Source organism: Leucopleurus acutus, assembly GCF_964270905.1.
Source record: "Leucopleurus acutus genome assembly, chromosome: 20".
NCBI lineage: Eukaryota > Metazoa > Chordata > Mammalia > Artiodactyla > Delphinidae > Leucopleurus > Leucopleurus acutus.
Window position 1 is genome coordinate 9,795,562 of NC_139162.1, and position 18,658 is coordinate 9,814,219.

General features: G+C 45.2%; 1 protein-coding gene across 1 annotated transcript in view; it reads right to left on the reverse strand.

The window, feature by feature from the left end:
• Positions 1-18,658, reverse strand: part of WWOX (WW domain containing oxidoreductase) — a gene marked incomplete at its 3' end in the record, with an annotated part of 976,786 nt that overhangs the window by 724,997 nt on the left and 233,131 nt on the right. Inside the window, exon 6 of the mRNA XM_082862056.1 lies at positions 1,237-1,325. Within this exon, the coding sequence (XP_082718182.1) occupies positions 1,237-1,325 (89 nt within the window). The remainder of the gene's footprint in view (positions 1-1,236; positions 1,326-18,658) is intronic.

An 18,658-nucleotide genomic window follows, 5' to 3' on the forward strand; every position in this document is an offset into this window, starting at 1 on the left:
GCATGGGGATGGTACCCAACTGTTCGTAGGAGCGCAGGGCCGGCACCTAAGGGGATGGTGCAGCTCCCACTGCAGACTCTGAGTTCACATTTCAACCGCAAGTACTCAGGCTACGGGACTGCTCCAGAAAGGGCTTTAGAGAAAAGACTTCTCAACAGTCTAAAACAACAGAGTGAAAGACTAAGGGAGAAATAAGAAGAACTGGCTACTGGACAGCACTGAGGGGTCAGATCTGAATATCTGGTTTAAGATACCTCCCCTTACATCCATCATCTGCGTGGGGAACTATAAAACCAACGACCCCAACAGAGGCGAACCCCCAGACAGTTTGTCATTTTATCAGTGTTCTCCGAATTCAGCCACTCGGTGCCCCTTTTGGAACTGTTTTATCCTTGGCACCTCCTGTACCATTATTAACTTAATCCTTGTGTTTAAATCAACTCACTGAAAAAGAAAAATTAAATGAAGTTATTTGTTAAAGAAATTTAAACCACTGTGTTAAACGAGAAACCAGTATTGCCTGCCCTAAATAATATGAGGGAACTGTAAAAATAAACACTTGGAAACAAAATATTGTAATGAAAATGAAGCTAACCACCACTGCTTTCCTCAGCTCTGGCTCTGAGGGCTGCTCTGTTAGATGTTGGCAGTGATGGCAAAAAAATCTGCCGGTCCCTAGCGAAGGCTTCCTCCTTCAGGCATTTTGAAAGTCTGAGAAAGATGAGGGAATGAAAAGGAGGAAGTTTCTCATGATGTGAGTCCACGCTTTTGGAACCACATTCACGCACCACGTAAAATCGCCGCAGGTTTGCGAAACAGCAGAATCTTCTTCTCGTGCTCTGACGTTCAGCCCCCTTGCAGGACTGGAGAGCGGACCTTACTTGTTTCCAAGTGCAATTAAAATACACTTTTCCTCGACTCTGGGAGGCACTGCAAAAATATCTGTAATCAGGATGCAGCTTACAATCGGGTGGCTTTTAGGAGCCACTTTTACTGCTGCTTAGTACCGTCTTTCCCTTTTTATCTGGGCTGTTATGAGATTGATGACGCATCTCAAAATGAGGGTGACTCAGAGTCAAGAAAATACGGTACACCTTCACTGGGCCAATATAAATGAGCCTCCCGTCTGGACGCCAAGACAACACAATAGCCTTCCGGCCTCCCCATTGTGTTCATCTGATAAAGACATTACAATACAAGCTATTATGATCTATAACCCTCCACTGGAACACTCACACATTCTTGGCCTTGAACGCTTGAGCAAAATGCTGCACGCTATGGAGCAGAGCGAGGTCCAGGGTCATTGCTTCTACCTTGGCTTTATGCTGGAATGAGAGAAAATAAAAAGAAATGATAAATAACAGCAAGTTTAGTTCATGGTATCAAGTTACAGTAAATGTGTTATGGAACATGTCGGAATTCCCCTGTTTAATATTAGACGCCCAGAGAGAATATAAATCATCGGAATGAATGGAAGAACGGGGCGTCTTACTGCCAAGTTGAGGGAGGATGGGAGGCTGGGACTCTGCTGAAACTCCATGCTGGGGGGTTGTGCTGTTTGACTCAGCGCACGAAACGGGGTCCTAAGGGTCCTCGGGCTCACACAGCTCCTCTCCATCTGCCTCCTAAAAAAACTGTAATGACAGGGCAACACCAGGACAAAGCCTGGCTCCTGCAAGAACTCCGGAGACCACGTGTTAATCTCAAAAGCTGCCCTCCGGTTCTGAAATGATTCCACCAAGCCTGCATGAAAAATGAGAGACAATTCATGTACAGAAAGTACAAACGCAGGCAAAACTCGTTTATATCAACGGAGCCTGACTGCTCAACACCTCCCTGGTTTAGTAACCCTGTGAACCCTATAGATGGGCAGGGCACATATGGATGGAATAATGATGCTATTAATGAGGCCATTAATGGCTATGCTGAGCCGATGGTGGGTGGGCACTTACAGGCATCATCTCATTTCATCCTCAGGACAACTGAAGGATACGTTTGTAGTTTGCCTGTTTTACAGTGTGGCATCTTATAAGAGACTGCAGAGCTAAGAAGTGCGGATGGCAAGACTTCAAGTCAGTCTGACACTGGCTGGAGCCCAAGTTCCCTCCTGGAGAGACACCAAAAGGACTGCAGTGGTCAGGATTTGAAGCCACCCTGTGCCACTGCAGGGCCTCCTAGCACACTTCTGGAAAGATCAGAGTTGCCTTGTATTTACAGAGCCCTCCCAATTTTTGAGTCTCGCTGGACTTTGGAGTGTGAGCTGAAATGCTATCACTTCTTAGACGTCCCTCCGCTGAAGGACAGACTGCCAGGCCACCTGCCTGTTCAGGTAAGCAGATCCCCATAAAACGAACGGTGAGCTTGGGAATTCTTGTCTAGACTGCGATGTTAAAGTAAGACTATGGAGACTAACACAATACTAGAATATTATGAAGGGGGATGCAAACGGCACTGCTGGGGACATCCTCCACCCGAATGGATGCAAACTGTGCTGAGAAGCTTCGTGTGTCTATGGCAGTTCACCTCTGCCGCCTAGGTCCTGGGCTCCGACCCAAGTCCCAGGCCTTGAATAATACATGTCAGGCCGAGGCAGCAGGAAAGCACACTGACTTTGGGCCCTGTAACCTTTCTGATCCTCAGTTCCCTCATCTGTAAATGTGAATATTATCTACTCTCAGCGTTGTGAGATTAAGTATAAAGCATCTAACATCCCGCCTTGAAGAGACAAAGTATTTCATCAGTTTAACCAGGAGGAGATAAGATGCCCGTGGTGACAAATTCTTCCCCTGAGGCCACTGTGTAGTAAACCATGGTTTGGGTGGGCAACAGTGCAGCAAGGTGGATGAAACGATGTTGATGACAAGCACCGGTGCCCCCCGAAGACCACATCGGACCAGATCACTGTTGGCTCCTGGAGGATCCAGGTCCTGCCCACTAACAGAGCCCAGTTTTAGGGAAAGGGCGTAGGGAGGGATTCAATGACCTCCCCAAACCCCAAGAGCTTATCAGTGGCAAAGGCAAGCTGGCCAAAGAAGATTTAAATTCCTCAGGTAACAGCAGCAGATGCTCAAACCTGCAGATTTTGGAAGACGGAGAAGTGTTTAACCTGATGCAGGAAAAGGGCAAGTGCCAACACATGGGTTTTTTGTTTTGTTTTTTTTTTCCTGGTACGCGGGCCTCTCACTGCTGTGGCCTCTCCCGTTGCGGAGCACAGGCTCTGGACGTGCAGGCTCAGCGGCCATGGCTCACGGGCCCAGCCGCTCCACGGCACGTGGGATCTTCCCGGACCACGGCACGAACCCACGTCCCCTGCAGCGGCAGGCGGACTCTCAACCACTGCGCCACCAGGGAAGCCCCAACACATGGGTTTTGTTAGGGAAGTATTGCACCTGGAGGGTCCAGGTAAGGCAAGGCCACGCCCCTCATCCTACAGGGAGGGAAACTGTCCCCAGGAGAAGAGGATGCACTTGAGTGATACTGTACCCCATGCAGAGCGCCTGGGTCTCCAGATGGGGAGCAACCCCCCCCCCCCCGCTTTCTGTCTGCATGACGGATATTTATCTGTGGCTAAAACCTCTTCTGAGTGGGAAGTCTGCTAATGGCTAACTTGTCTTCCCCATAGATTCTCATGCCTCCTAAATGCTCAACTACCCAATCTGATGTTCCGAGTGAGCGAGTAAAGTGGCCTTTCGCCCTCATCCTGCCCGCTCCGGCCCCAGCCTCTCCCGGCACGCACCGCCAACACAGAATCTTACAGAACTTTGAATGGATCACAAGAGGAAAGTCAACTATTTCATCTATTAAGGAAGGGGTGGTAAAGACATTGCTCCTCTCAGCTGAGCCCCCGATGGAAACCCCAAGGGATACGCTGGCTACATATTAGAAAAATGGATGTTCATTCTTTCCCCATAAAACAGGGAGAACATTCCCAGATGGTGACCCCAAAGCAATATTTCCAATGAAAATGATGGCGCAGCCCAATGGGCCAGCACATTCTTCTAAATGTGCAACTTACGCGTGGTAAACTGTCTTCTGGTCCTCCCCCTTCACTTGAAGATAAAGCACAGGGCTGCCACTACCAATAAGAACAAAATCAGACCGTACACATCCAGGGGGAACAAGGGGTCACAAGCCATCAAGTAGTTCAACAGACTAATCCACAGGCTGTGTGTTACTAGGCTCCTGGGGACAGTGATTCACGTCCACACGCAATTACTCAGGTAATTCTCCTGCCCTCGGTATCAGGTTTCCTGTTTCTGCTACTGACCCTGAGAAATGCAGAGAAACTGTGTGCGCAATTCAGTTAAGTCCAGTGAAGGAAAAACACAGCTTTTAGAATTAAGGTGTGTGTATGTGCTGATGTGTGTGGGTTGGGGGGTTTGCTCTTCCGACTGGCAGACAAACTTAACGTGATAGAAATGTTTATCGTGGGGCATGCTCTAAATGAGAAGGCAGGGGCTGACGGACTGCAGACAGAAAGCATTTCTGAGGGATAAGCTGCTGACTGCTAGGTGAAAGCACGAGGCCCCATCTGCCAAGGTGAGCTTTCCCGCTGAGTCTGACTATGAACCTGGGACTGGCCACAGTTCACTATCTTGGTATAACTCACTTTTGCTGCTGTTGTTGTCGTTAACTTTAATTTGGAACGAATTATAGACTCACAGGAAGTGGCAAAAATAGTAGTGAGAGTGCCCACGTACCCGTCTCCTAGCATCCGCCGAAGGGGGCATCTTACCCAAGTATAGCACATTATCAAAATTAGAAAATCGACACTGTCACAGTGTAATTTATTAGACCGCGGACATTACTTGGATTTCACCAGTTCTGGGACGCACTCAGTTCCTTTTACTTGGAATAACTGCGTGTATAATTCTATGACATTTTATCACGTGCACAGATTCAAGATACAGAACTATTCCGTCACCACTAAAGAACCGTTGAGTTTGTTTTTAAGATGTTAAATCTGTGTATGCCGCTCAGGATGTGAAAAGTTCAGGCCTGTTTGGCCAGAGTGTGCTCTCTGGATTGGCAACAGATGCCCATACACAAACTCCTAGCTTAAAACGCTTTTGTAGCTTGGAATGGCCAGCAAGATACGCTCCTAATTCCTTAGTGTGGCTCACACAGGTGCCTCCGTATTGATCAGGATGAGCTTCAGTAAGGAACAGCCCCCAACCCTCAATGTCTTAAGACAACAGACGACTATTACTTGCTCACGCTTCAAGCCCATCTCATGTCAGTGGGGTCCTGTTTATTGTCGCTGGCCAGGGGCCCCATCAGGTGGAGCCTCCTCCCTCTGTAGCATCACCAGTCTCTACAGTGCGGGGAAGAGAATGTGACAAGGTGCGCGTGGAATGTCACAGGCTTCCACCCAGTGGTGACACGTGTCACTTGTGCTCACGTTTTGTTGGCAGAGTAAGTGTTGTGGCTGTGCTTAGCTTTGAAAAGGTGCAACCCTCCACGTGCCCAGCGAGAACAGAAATGCAAACATATGCACAATGAATAACAGTAACGACTAACACTCAGTCCATGATTTTGCCCCGTCTACCTCTCTAGGCTCATTTCAGGCCACTTCCTGCTTCATACTTTCCATTAGTGATAGAAAAATTTAGAAATGACAGATGAACGTGGCCAAAAGAAAGCATCTATAATCCCACCACCCCAATATTAACTGTTAGCTTTCCAAAGGTGCCTCCCCTCTTCCCTTCCTCTCTACCTATCCATCTATCCAGCCAGCCGGCCAACCGTCCATCCACTTAGCTTTGGTTAACAGAAACAACTTCTTACTAGAACTTTGAATCTTAAAATGCTATAAAATGCCTCTCTCAACCCTTCCCCAGATCCTCACCCTTTTCTTTAATCACACCAGTACACAAATTTATCATCTCAGGCAAAATAGGAATGTAAATTTATTTTAAATTATGTATACAGATGCTGGCGCCCATCGCTTTCAAAGAGAGCTGCACAGGTGGCATTCCACACACGAAGCACCAGGCAACGCCTAAGTCGTTGAGAAGCCCACCTGCTCCCAACACCCCAGGCTCAGCCAGAAAGACACAGGAATGAAGCAACCCACACGCTCTCCTTCCATTTCCCTGGAAGTCAGGGGACGCTCGGTGGCAGCGCAGCCCATCCACACTCTCAACAGACCACGTCTTCTTGGTTTGCTCTTTATTAAGTTCAGAAAACCCGGCTTAGTGACCCAGGAGTCTGCAAATGCAGAACCAAAGGGGTCCCTGCTGTTGTTATGTAACAGTGATCTCTCACACCGCTTTACGACTATACATTAGCCGAGTATGACTCAGACGTGATACTGCCTGAAACCAAAGGAACCATATAGGGACTGTGCGGTATTTAAAGGGAGAAGTGGGAAGATGTTATCATCCACGGGAGACGGCAGAGTTGGGCTGACCCGGAACCACAGACCAGCACGACCACAGTGCTGACAGTGCGACTTCAGGGGAGCTGTGTGACTGCTCTGGGCCTTAGCACCAATGCCACAATGTGCGTTTGCCTTGCACGATTAGGGTAAAGATGAGGTATGATGTATATAAGATACGGGGCACATAAATAATAATAATCATTTGTAAGGCCACTGCTAAAATGTCATGTCCACTGTTTGTTTTTCAATCATAAAGCATATTAGCAATTGCAGTCTCCCTTCTTTATTTCACAAATTTACCTGAAGCAGCTCAAAGTATGAACAGCAGCTCTGTGATGGAGGATGGATGATACATGACCCCAGAGCAGGAGGAAGGAGGCTCACCGAATCCCCCAGAGGCCAAGGTACCCCAGTTTCCAAACTCAGTACGTGTTCTGAACCTGAAAGGTGTTAAGGCTATGGTGAAGGCCACAGACTCAAGCTGGACCTCCTGGGTCTAAATCCCACTTCTAACACTTACCAACTGGCAAAGTTACTTCTCGTGCAATCAGTTTTCTCTTCTGTACAATGGAAACAAGAGCACCTGCTTTATCAGGAAATGAGGTGGTGTATGTAAAATCCTTAGAGCAGCGCCTGGCACCCGAGCAGTATTCTGTAACTGTTACCAAGGAACAGTATTACTCTGATTGCTGTTGTTGTCAACAACATCACCATCATCATCACCATCATCATCACCATCTGCACTGAGCTGCTTCACTCTTCACTGAGACAGGTGAACGGGGCCCAACTGGCCGATGGCAGCAATCTGAGAGCCCTGGCCATGTGAGCCCTCGCCCCACAGTACCCTCTTTCCTTCCAGTAACCCTCTGTGGGCAGCTATTATCACCCGCCCATTTCACGGATGGAGAAAATTAAGTTCATAAAGTGACTGCATATCTTCATGCAGGTAGTAACTGGCAGAACCACAATTCACACCAAGCCATGATTTTCATCCCTACTGCATACTCCACAATGCCCACATGGCCCACCTGTCCTCATGCCCCTCAGAGGCCTTCACACCAAGGCCAATCCCAGGGGAAACCACCAGATCTGTAATAGCCTCGTACAGAGGCAGCATGCTGTCCCATTCCTGGTCCACAATAAGAGAGACAATATTTACAAGAGTGAACTCATTCACTCATTCATTCACTAACTCTGCCTCTAAAGGTACACATATATTCCAAAGATCCCATCTCCTTCACTTCTTTTCTTTTATTCCCCATCATTGCAACACCAGGTAAGAGGAAATATCTCACACCCATAATCCGCTTGCCATCAATGGAAGAACAAAAAAGATAACATCTAATGGTAATAGGCCTTTGGAAAGCTGTATATAAATAATTTCAAGCGACCAAACATATTTAAAAAACAGATTATTCCTTAAAAACCATTATGAATTGTAAACTATGAATTAGCTAGAGTATATCAGTGACTTTTCTCCACTATCCCGTAATGAACCAAAAGTAGCTGGTCTGGGAACCAAGCTGTTGTGTGTGATGGGACCTCAAGGTGAACTCAGGTGGGCACACTTCAAAATACTCTCATCTAGTCCAGGAGTCTTATTTCCTCCACTCAACTGGACCAAAGCATCCCCACTGCACTCTTTCTACTCAATCCTAGCCTAGCAGCAGGTAAGATCAGCTCTTCCTCCTGTTATGATACAAGGGCCACCTGTGAGCTGGCCAAAAAGAAGAGCACACGGTAACAACTGTTGGAGATGGGAGGATAGAGAAACCCAGATGAATGAATGGGAGCAGGGAGCCCAGCCTCCAACACACCCAGAGGAAACTCTCTTTCAGCAGATGGGGACTCACCCTATGGAGCCACAGGGGTGAGACTGACCATGTACCGTGAAGGTGCCAATCTATGTGAATTTGATGGGTGTGCGCCTACCCTCTCTTACACTTAGAGAAGAGTTCGTTTCAGGGTTTCCCAAAAAAAAGCTCTCATGTACATATATTTATTGATAACCAGAGCCAAAAAAATAATGAGCATCTATGACATGCTTGGCATTTATTTTTCATTAAAGAGTCATAGGAAAAAATCTTTTGAAGTATCTAGCATTTCCCCCATTCCACAGACTAGAAAACAGAGGCTGGTATGGTTTAAGTGGCACAGCCCAGTCAGACACAGATCCAGGTTCCCAAGTGGTTGGGATGGTTCCAGGGCTCGTGTCCTCACTGGAGTACCACACCGCGCTGTATCCCTGTCCGCATATTCTTCCACAGATGACGCTGAGAAGCTATGAAGAAAGTAGCACCCTCTATATATTCCTGTTTGTGTCTCTTTTGCATCATATTTATTTCATACACTTCAAATTTACAAGAGAAGCCTAGTGCTGAAAGAGAAAATGTAACCAAGGCAATAATCTACATTCAGAGCTTATTGCCAACGGCCTCCTGCAAATTCTAATCCAACGGGCCCTAACTGCGTCACGCCGATGCCTCTCACCCTTCCACTTTACATACACTTGGTCCTGACTTTATGTTCTGAAACCTTAAATACGAGTTGTCACATTTACAACAGCAGGAGACACTGGTGCTGAGCATGTTACTGACATGACAGTATTCACTGAACTACAATACAGACCTAACTACACTGGTTTCATAATTCACCAACATCCTATGCGGGACTTCACAACGCCAATTTCTCCAGTATCTTTTAAGTGATGTTAATGGTGGCCACGGGTGGCGGCATTTTCGCTGGGAAATGCAGGAGTAGATAGAGACTTGCATCTCCTTTCAGCTCTTGTACCTCTCAGGAGGATAACCCAAACCAGCATCGTGAGCGAGCCTGATGGGGAGTTTGCCCAACCTTGGGACAAGCCTAAAGATTAAAAGGACGTACTGATGCGTGCTCTTTCTGAAAAAGCATTTCTCCCCAAGGAGAAAGCAGAGTTTAAGAGTCTCTTTTACGGCTCTACACACCTGTACCAATCTGTACACCACTGTGCCTTCAACAAGGAAAATGCTCTTAGGGAAGAGTCCAATTTCGAAATAGGGAACCAAACCAAAAATGATCCTTAGCAAACCCCTGGATTTTTTCTTACAGCCTTGAAGGAGAGGGGTTGATTTTGTCAGATCAACCATCAGGCAGCAGCCTTCACTAATGAGCCCTCACGAGTGCCCTTCAACTCTGCCTTCCCCACTAAATTCGTAAACATCCGTAATAAGAAAATCATGACAACGCTTTCTTCGTTATATACAGGTCAGGATTTCTGCCTTGGGTGGCTGGAACTCAACTTGCAGAATAACTGTATCAATATCTACAGGTAATTGTGAGGCTGATTCAAGGAGGAACTGCACCAGATAACAACTCATTTAATTTGGTGCATGAGTTAACGCACCACGTAAAGCAAAACTATTAAAAATGCTTAGACGGTAATAGGCAATATTTTGCACTCTGGATTAAAAAAAATGCTTATCTTGCCAGAAACAAACAAGAGAGTGAAAATATCCGAAAACCTTCCAACTTCCCTCTATGCGATGTATTCACTTTGCAGCTTAAAAACAGTTTCAGGAAGGACAGCAAATGGCATGGGAGTTTGGCAGTCAACATGATCGGGCATTTATGCCTTGCTATTGAAGAAAGAGCCTTTTTTTCATAGTGAATTTTTCATTCTAATGTAAGTGATGATTTACATTAACTATAGGTAAGGCACGGCTACATTTTCCTGAAGGATTGCAGGCAAGTAAAGACTAGCACAGTAAGTCGAAGCGTAAAAGCTTTCTCTGTCATAATATTTATTATAATGGCATATAAAATAGCTGAAATAAATAATAGATGACTAAAGGTAAATTCATATGATAAAGAATCCTTCAGTAGACACCATTACTTTTGACTGTTCTAGTTTTATATACAGTTGAAGACTCTTAATAAACAGGCCCTATATCTTACGTAAGTACTGGAAACATCAACGATGTGCTTTAAAGGCAACAGACTGGACATCAGCTAATTTACTGTATAATTAGATCCTCAACAGGAACAGTCTATATATTTTGAATATTTAATAGGTGGGTTCCTTAATGAAACTTGTTAAGGAAAGGGCACTGGAAGCCCCTTCTTAGGGGAAGTGGCTGATAAAAGAAAAATCAGTGTCCGCCACCCCACAAGATTCAGAACGGTGCATAGTTTAAAACGTAGAGATGTGGGACCTGTTGATTATCTGCTGACAGGTCAACGGTGGTTAGTTAAATTGACTAGCGAGAGACAAACAAGATTTGTCTGCTCTGGTTGAAAGGCTTCTGAATTCCACATGAAGGACCTGTGAAGTCTGAAAGATGCTCACATGGAGAGAGACTCTCTTCATTACCACCCTCAGGATGCAGAGGAACACACACCAACAGGCCAGTGTCTGCCTCAGGGCTTCCCATCCAGGGACACGCCACCCCCAGGGGACATCCGGCAAGGTCTGGAGACATTTCTGGTGGTCACAGTTTGTTGGGGGGTGGGGGGCTGCTGGTGTCCAGTGGGTAGAGGCCAGGGATGCTGCCGAACATCCTACAGCGGCCCCCAGATGGCAACGGTGCCGAGGCTGCATGTGTGGGTTTAGTAGGAGGAACCGTGGTTCACCCTAAGTGGGCTTCAGCGACTTAAATTCATCCTTATTTATAAAAATAAAACTGGCCCACTACTGAAAGTATAAATAATACCGAAGTGGATAATGTATCAAGTGAAAATATCTCCGGAATCCCTCTGCCCCAAGATAAACAGAGTGACAGTGATGCAAATCCTTCCAGAGTACATTTTCTACACATAGAAAAACACTGGGCCATAATACATTTCTACAAACATAGTATCGTACTTCATGGGTTATTATATCATCTGGGTTTTCCCAGTGAACACATAATTGAATACATCTAAATAGACTCCACCCACATTCTTTCCAACCAGTAGGTTTAGCCCGTTGTAGGGCTGTTGAAGAATTTATTACCCCCTTTAGATTCCTCAGCCCTCCACCCCCTTCACTAGCCTTGTGAACTTTTTACTTAAATTCCCGATGCCTGACCTTCCTTATCTGTAAAAATAGAAATAATAGAAGAACCTCCTCCTGGGGATTACTGTGAGACTTCAATGAGATAATAACCATGGAAAGCACCTTAAACAGATACGCTCTAACTGTTAACGACTGCTGTTGTTGTAATTAATATTATTTTACGTAGTTTCAAGGTTTTTGTTACTAAAAGCAATGCTGCAATACCTATGTTTCGCAATAAATGATTGTTTTTTTCTAGAGGATAAGTTCCTGGAAGTAGAACTGCTAAGTAAAGAGATATCTACATTTTAAACTTTGATAGATTTTTACTGGGTGTCCTCCTAAAAGGTTGTATCAATGTCTATTCCCAAGAACACTGCAGGAGACTATGAAAGAAAACCAAAACCACCAATAATTCACATTGACAGTTAAAGTAAATTAAAATGCACAGTCTCATATCTCTGTCTCTGATTCCTGGTACAAAGTGAGTGGCACAGTGTAGGTTTTCAAGACGGGCTTTAATTTAGAAAATGGATGAATGAATAAATAACACACCACCAAACTTGGGACAAATTTGTAAGTAGAAATAAAATCATGTTAGTGATGTTGGCAGCAACGATTTCCCATAAGCCATTTAGAAAGTCAGGCTTTCCTCCTGGTGCATCAGAATGGCTGGCTGAGGGCCTGCCTCTCAGAAATTGGCCGCACTGCATGATGACAGATGTGAGCCTGGTATGCAGAACATGCAGTAAACATGTAATAGTATCATCACGCTTGGGGACTGACCACGACGGTTATTTTTAATTTATGGGTGAATTGAAAGAGAGAAATCTTTCAGAGGTTCTGCAGAAGCCAAGCAGGATATTCAACAGATAAACTAGAAAAGATTAAGAGTATATGTGCTTCCAAGAGAAATGAGGTTTCCTGCTTAAGTGGCATCCGCCTAAGAAGGCTCTAATAAGTTCCAATGAAAACACCCAGAAAGGAAGGAAAGATGAGAACTCAACATAATATACACACACACAAGGCACAGTTAAGTTATCCCCAAACGTTGTGCATCTTTTACGTTAGCTACAAGACCAAATAAATTACTCTTAAAAAGTAACTGAAGACAGAATTGAAACAACAATAACAAAGGTTGTTTTTTTTGGGGGGGGGGCAGGGATTTCATCGAGCCATTGAATCATGTATGGCCTGGTTTTGCTGGTTAAAATGATAGAGACAGTAAATAGTTTTATACTAAGTAAGAGAAAATTTAGATATGTACGTGAAAATTTCCAGAAGAAAAAAAAATATCAGAAGAGAGGGAGGGAAAAGAAAAGGGGAGGAAGGGGAGGGAGAGGACTAGGCCAGGAGGGGAGGGGAGGGGAGGGGAGGGGGAAGAAGAAGAAGAAAGTTAGTTTAGCTTCCAAACCAGCAGCAGCAGGATCAAAAAAAAAAAAAAAAAATGATGCATGGGGTACACTGGATATAAAGAAACTGGATAAATGCAAAAATAATATCCAAGAAAGAATTAAAATTTAATAATAAAGGAAAACACTTGGTAGAGAGGAAACACAAAATGAAATTCAGAAATCAGTACAGGTATATACATAATCACAAGAAATAAAAATGGACTTAAATTCACACGTTAAAGGCAGAAACCAACTAGAATTTAAGAATCACCTCTATGGTGTATAAAATAGTGTGGATAGAGAGAACCAGCACCTCCCAAACCAGTTCTCCCTGGTCCACAGTATGGGGCTGTGCTGAGAAGAGACCGACCAGGCAGGAACTACATTTTCCAGGCTGCAGTGCGGTGGGGCGGGGCCTCTAGGTTTCCACCAATGGCCTGTGAGTAGAAGAGTGTGGTGCTCCTGGGCTTCTCCTCACGTGAGATGGGTTCCCTACATTCTTTCTCCTTCCACACGATGGATGTAGATTATAATGATTTCCTCGGAGACAGTAAGGCCACTGGATGAAAGGAGCTTCAATTTACTTTATTTACTAAATGGGCCACAGCCCCCTGTCAGTCGGGGGCACCCGATGTGGATCTGTGTCATACACTGGAAATCACTTGGTAAAACTGTTCTCTCACAACTTCAAGTGTCAGTGCGGCTGACTGCTCCATGCTACCTTTTACCAGGGAAGGAGAATCATACTGTTGGCAAGCAGAAATGAGATCTGGGTCATTACAGAGGTGCAAAATCCAATTGATTCTGGAGCCCAAACAGCATAAAATAAGCCTGAAGATGTCTTTGAGAGACAACAGCCCAACTTCTGAATTACAACTTCTGAATTAATGCAAAGAATTCAGGCCAGTAGCATGTATCAGATTAGTGCTACAACTTACCACCCAAGCCCTTTATTCCAGACAGTGGCCTGGTAGTCACTATGGAGTACAAAGAAAGAGAGACAGAGGTAGACAGACAGACAGACTGAGACTGCGAGAGATTCAGAAAAAGAAAGAGTCAGGCGTGCCTGTCCTGTGAGGTTTCCAGGACTTTTCTGACAGCTTCACCAGGACTGCTTCTGGAAGCGAAGTCCTAACAGGAGGAAAGAGTGGTCCGTAACGAGGGGCGGAGTGAGGCCAACTCGGACACGCAGGTCCAAAGCAGGGAATGGACGTCCCTGTCCGTTCAGTGCCCAAAGCATGCAGGTGGCCACATTCATACCCAACTTGCTCTGTGGTCTACTCTCTTGTAGCCAAAAGGGACGAACGAATCACATCAGGTAATTCTGTTAAAAGCCAGCTAAGTTACAGACTGCGTGTTTTCAGAAAAGCAGCGCAGACAGCGTTAGAGTCGGGGGCGAGGGGCTGCGCGGGGGACACCACCTTATACGTATCCATTAGACGCCGTTTTGGAAAGGCACGCGTGTGAAAGCAGCTCGGCCTCGGTGCCCCTTCTTCCTGCCGCTTCAATATTTATAAACGGCATCTTCCCTTCTCCCTCTGGCTCGATGATGCAGATGTTCTCTACAGGCAGAGCTTCTGCTGATTACAGTGGGACGGGGTGGCCAGAGCTTTCACCTCTGTAAAGAGAGGACCAAGTCCATTTGGTCCTTTTTTTCCTCAAGGAAAGCAGACTTTATGAGGCGGCACTCCTTTCTGGGGGTACCAGGTCTGCAGGGCAACCACCAGAAGGATTTGGGGGTGTTATGGCTGAGGGTCACGTTTTCTAGTTAATCTAAATGTCACCTCTCATCGCACATCTAGGACCTTCAGCCTTCGGGTCCGTGTACACATTTACAAACTCCAGTCCACGAGGCAAACACTCACGGTTAATTAAATACTTCTGAGGTCTTACCCTCCAGCTGGTACTGTTCAGGGAAGGGAAGATTATGGACTTTGCCACCTTCTACCCTGCTGAGCCCTTACAAAGTAGACCTAATTACCTGTACTTTAGAAACAAAACAAAGGCTGAGAAAACATCCAAAAAACCTGCTCGAAAATCATCTAATTAGTACCTGGCAGAATGGGGATTTCAGTTTCGCCTCCACACTGATAAGCCATTTCTCCTTACAAGATAGTATTATTGCTTTGGGGCCAGAACTTTCTTTAACCCTGAAATTACCCCTAAATCCAGGAGATTATGGTGGGGTCCAAAAGTACTTCACTCCCAAGAATGTTGTTCTCTCCATGAACCCAAAGCCTTTACACTTCTTTCTTTTATGTTGACCATTAAAATGGTAACTTTATGATTAAAAAAAAAAACAAACAGCTGACTTCCACCTCTCTCCTCACCCCATCCCCCAGGCTCTGAAAGAGCCAAGTTTGATAACTAAGTCATGTGTAATTTGAAATGTTTCCATATGTGTGGAAATAAGATACTAATCTAACCACCTGCTCATTCTAATTTAGTGAAACAGACTTTTCTTTCCAAATGGCCATGAGTCCTTTAGGAAGTCAGCAAACTTTTTCTCCAATGGACCAGATAGTAAGTATTTTAGGTTTTGCGAGCCATACAAACTACTCAACTTCTGCGGCATGGAAGCAAATGCCGCCATAGATAATGGAAAGGATTGGGCATGGACATTTGCAATAATATTTTATTTACAAAAACAGGTGTTGGGCTGGATTTCCTCCTAGCAGGACATAGTTTGATGAAACCTGTATTAGGACAAGAGTCAAGAAAGATGGCTGTGCTTCCTTAAGTCCGACAGTCCTGTACTTAATATGAGCTGCAGATTCCACTGAATGTAGGAGAAAGAAGAACATCATACCATGCCTTAAAGTGTGTGCTGTCTGATCACACAGGCCATCAGATAAAGATACAGCCAACACACGGCATAAAGAGTCCCAAGCAGTGTGTACAATGGACTCAGAGGTATCTGTTAACACTGTTCATTGAAAATAATCTCCTATTAAATAATCTGAGGGCTTCCCTGGTGGCGCAGTGGTTGAGAGTCCGCCTGCCGATGCAGGGGACACGGGTTCATGCCCCGGTCCAAGAAGATCCCACATGCCGCGGAGCAGCTGCGCCCGTGAGCCACGGCCGCTGAGCCTGTGCGTCCGGAGCCTGTGCTCCGCAACGGGAGAGGCCACAACAGTGAGAGGCCTGCGTACCGCAAAGAAAAAAAAAAAAATCTGAATTTTGGGAGTATTACACTTTGTAAGTATCAGCACTAAATGGTTCCTGCAATTCCACATGTCTGCTTGAACACAGGTTTTTTATTTTGTTTTTAATTTTATTTTTTGCTGCGTTTGGTCAACATTGCTGCACATGGGCTTTCTCTAGTTACGGAGAGCAGGGGCTACTCTTTGCTGCAGTGCCCGGGGTTTTCATTGTGGTGGCTTCCCTTGTTGCGGAGCATGGGCTCTAGGCGTGCAGGCTTCAGTAGTTGTGACACGTAGACTCAGCAGTTGTGGCTCACAGGCTCTAGTGCGCAGGCTCAGTAGTTGTGGCACGTGGGCTTAGTTGCTCTGCAGCATGTGGGATCTTCCTGGACGAGGGCTTGAACCCGTGTCCCCTGCATTGGCAGGTAGATTCTTAACCACTGTGCCACCAGGGAAGCCCTGGACCTTTTTGAAAAATACCTTGGCCACTCTAGAAATTCATAAAAACCTGTCGAAAATTTGAAATATAGGTTTCTAGACATTTTCCAAGTATACCAATCCTTGGGCATTTAGGGTGCGAAGGACAGACGTTTTTTTCGTTGAGCTCAAAGGCATGTTCCCAGATCTGCTAAAGATTCTCTCCAGAATCCTAACAACAAGCATCAAATGAGAAGACCCATCTTGTCCACTGGGTATGTGAACATGATATCTGTCTTGTTCATATGCATTTATAGTGCAGAAAAGCAAAAACAAAGCAACAACAAAACACCACTTCTCTTAATGAAAAGAAAACTATACACTTTGTTTTTTATTACAGAGGAGAGGTGCAGATGTAGACGCAGAGTTTGGGTGGGTGGAACCATTTGGGTGCGACAGGCAGTAGTACACACAAAATACCAAAGCAATGAAAACATGAAATAAAGAGACTGCTCATAGGAGAGTTACTAATGTTACATTTCTTCCATGTCCTGGGATTTTTCCAATCCGGATGACAGCAGTAGATTAAGGGTGAATGAGAGACTATAGCCATTCCCTAAAATAGTAAGAATTACAGGTCACATTATCATGATTCGGGATAAGTTCATGCCTTCTGCTGGGGAAGGCAAGGATGGCCCTTCCAGCAGGTATGTGAATCATTTTGCCAATGGTGAGGGATTTAAAGCCCTCAATCTTGCTAGGAGTCAGTACCAAGCCTTACTGAGAACCACAGTTTCTTACTGGCAGAATGGTTTCTCGGCCAAGAACCCACCGAGCACCTGATTTACAGGGATACAAATATTTCCAAACAGATACGAACCCCACTAACAAGAAAAGATGAAAACCAAAACAGAATCGTAACCACCAGCTGGCTCACGGCCCTGGGATCCTCCAGTGGACACTTTGAGGGTCATGGACCACGTCAAGGAAGAGCCATCAGGCCGACCGTGATGGCAGGTGGGGCAGCCCCACCAGGTACTCCGGGCCGGGCACTCCGCTGAGTGCTTTGCATCCACCTAAGATTCCCTTCTTCACCCTCCGTGCCTTTAAGAGGTAGGTATTCGCATCTTCATTTTGCAAGTGAGTAAATGGAAATTAAACGACTTGAGGTCGAGTAAGTCGGATGAAGGGATCCCAGTCTAACCAACCCCGGATTATCTGACCCTGTTCACCCATAGTGCCTGTAAACTACGATCACTATGACCCTTTCTATGAAAGGGAGAAGGAATACTGGGGACTCACAGAATCCTTCCAAATGATGAAATTCCAAGTACCTAAGCAGAAAAGGAAAAGGATGAGAGATCAGGAAAAGGCCAGAAAGACCACACGCGTAGGAAAAAGCAGAGAAAATGCCCCATTCTCCTGTTCTCCCAAGGTCCATAATCATATGCTACACTGTTCCCTGCAAGCGCAGACATACACAGGGTAGCACATTAATCCTTCAAACACTAACAGATGCTGGCAGGGATTTAGACTGGAATGTATTTACAAAGTGACAAATTATGTTCTGTATTAGAAAGAGAGAGAGCGCGCACCCACAAACAGGCTGATAAATGTCAGCTGCAGTCACGACAAACGGTTTATTTTTATTATACTGTAACCACAAATGTTTTTTTTCTTTCTTTTTTTTTTTTTTTTCCAGGGAGTCCCAAAGATTTATTTGTTGCAGGGAAAAAACAAGATTATATATGACACAAAGTAATAACTGTAAGATCAGTGATATTCCGGGCACCCTGCCCTCCTGGAAAGCTACATCCAGGCTGAACAGTGCTACTAACAACGCTACCTTCTCCCAAGCACAGTAAACGGTTAATAAATCAGCACCAATACAATTCCTTGTAATTAGATACAGCCTTAGTTCACAGACTAGCCAATTGATAGACAATATCCAATTCCCCCTTTACTGGCTATCAGGAGGATAGAGTGACTATTAAAATAAATTTAATGGCTGTGACAGGTAAGAAAATATACCAGAAGCTAAAATGTAATCAGTATCTCCAAACCCAAAATAAAATTATAGTCTTTGCTGCAAACACGGTCCCTGGAAAGGAGGCTTATGGATGGAGAGCGACATCCACAGGCCAAGAAAGGCAAGGTCACTAACTCGAAAGAATGTTCAACCTTGAAAACAAGATAGTGGGCGGGGGTGGGATTTGGCCTGGGGCCCAGAGAAAATGTAAGCATTTATTATTAAGAGACCATCCTGAAGAATTCCTTTCATACACTTGGCCAGTCGAATGTTGGCAGG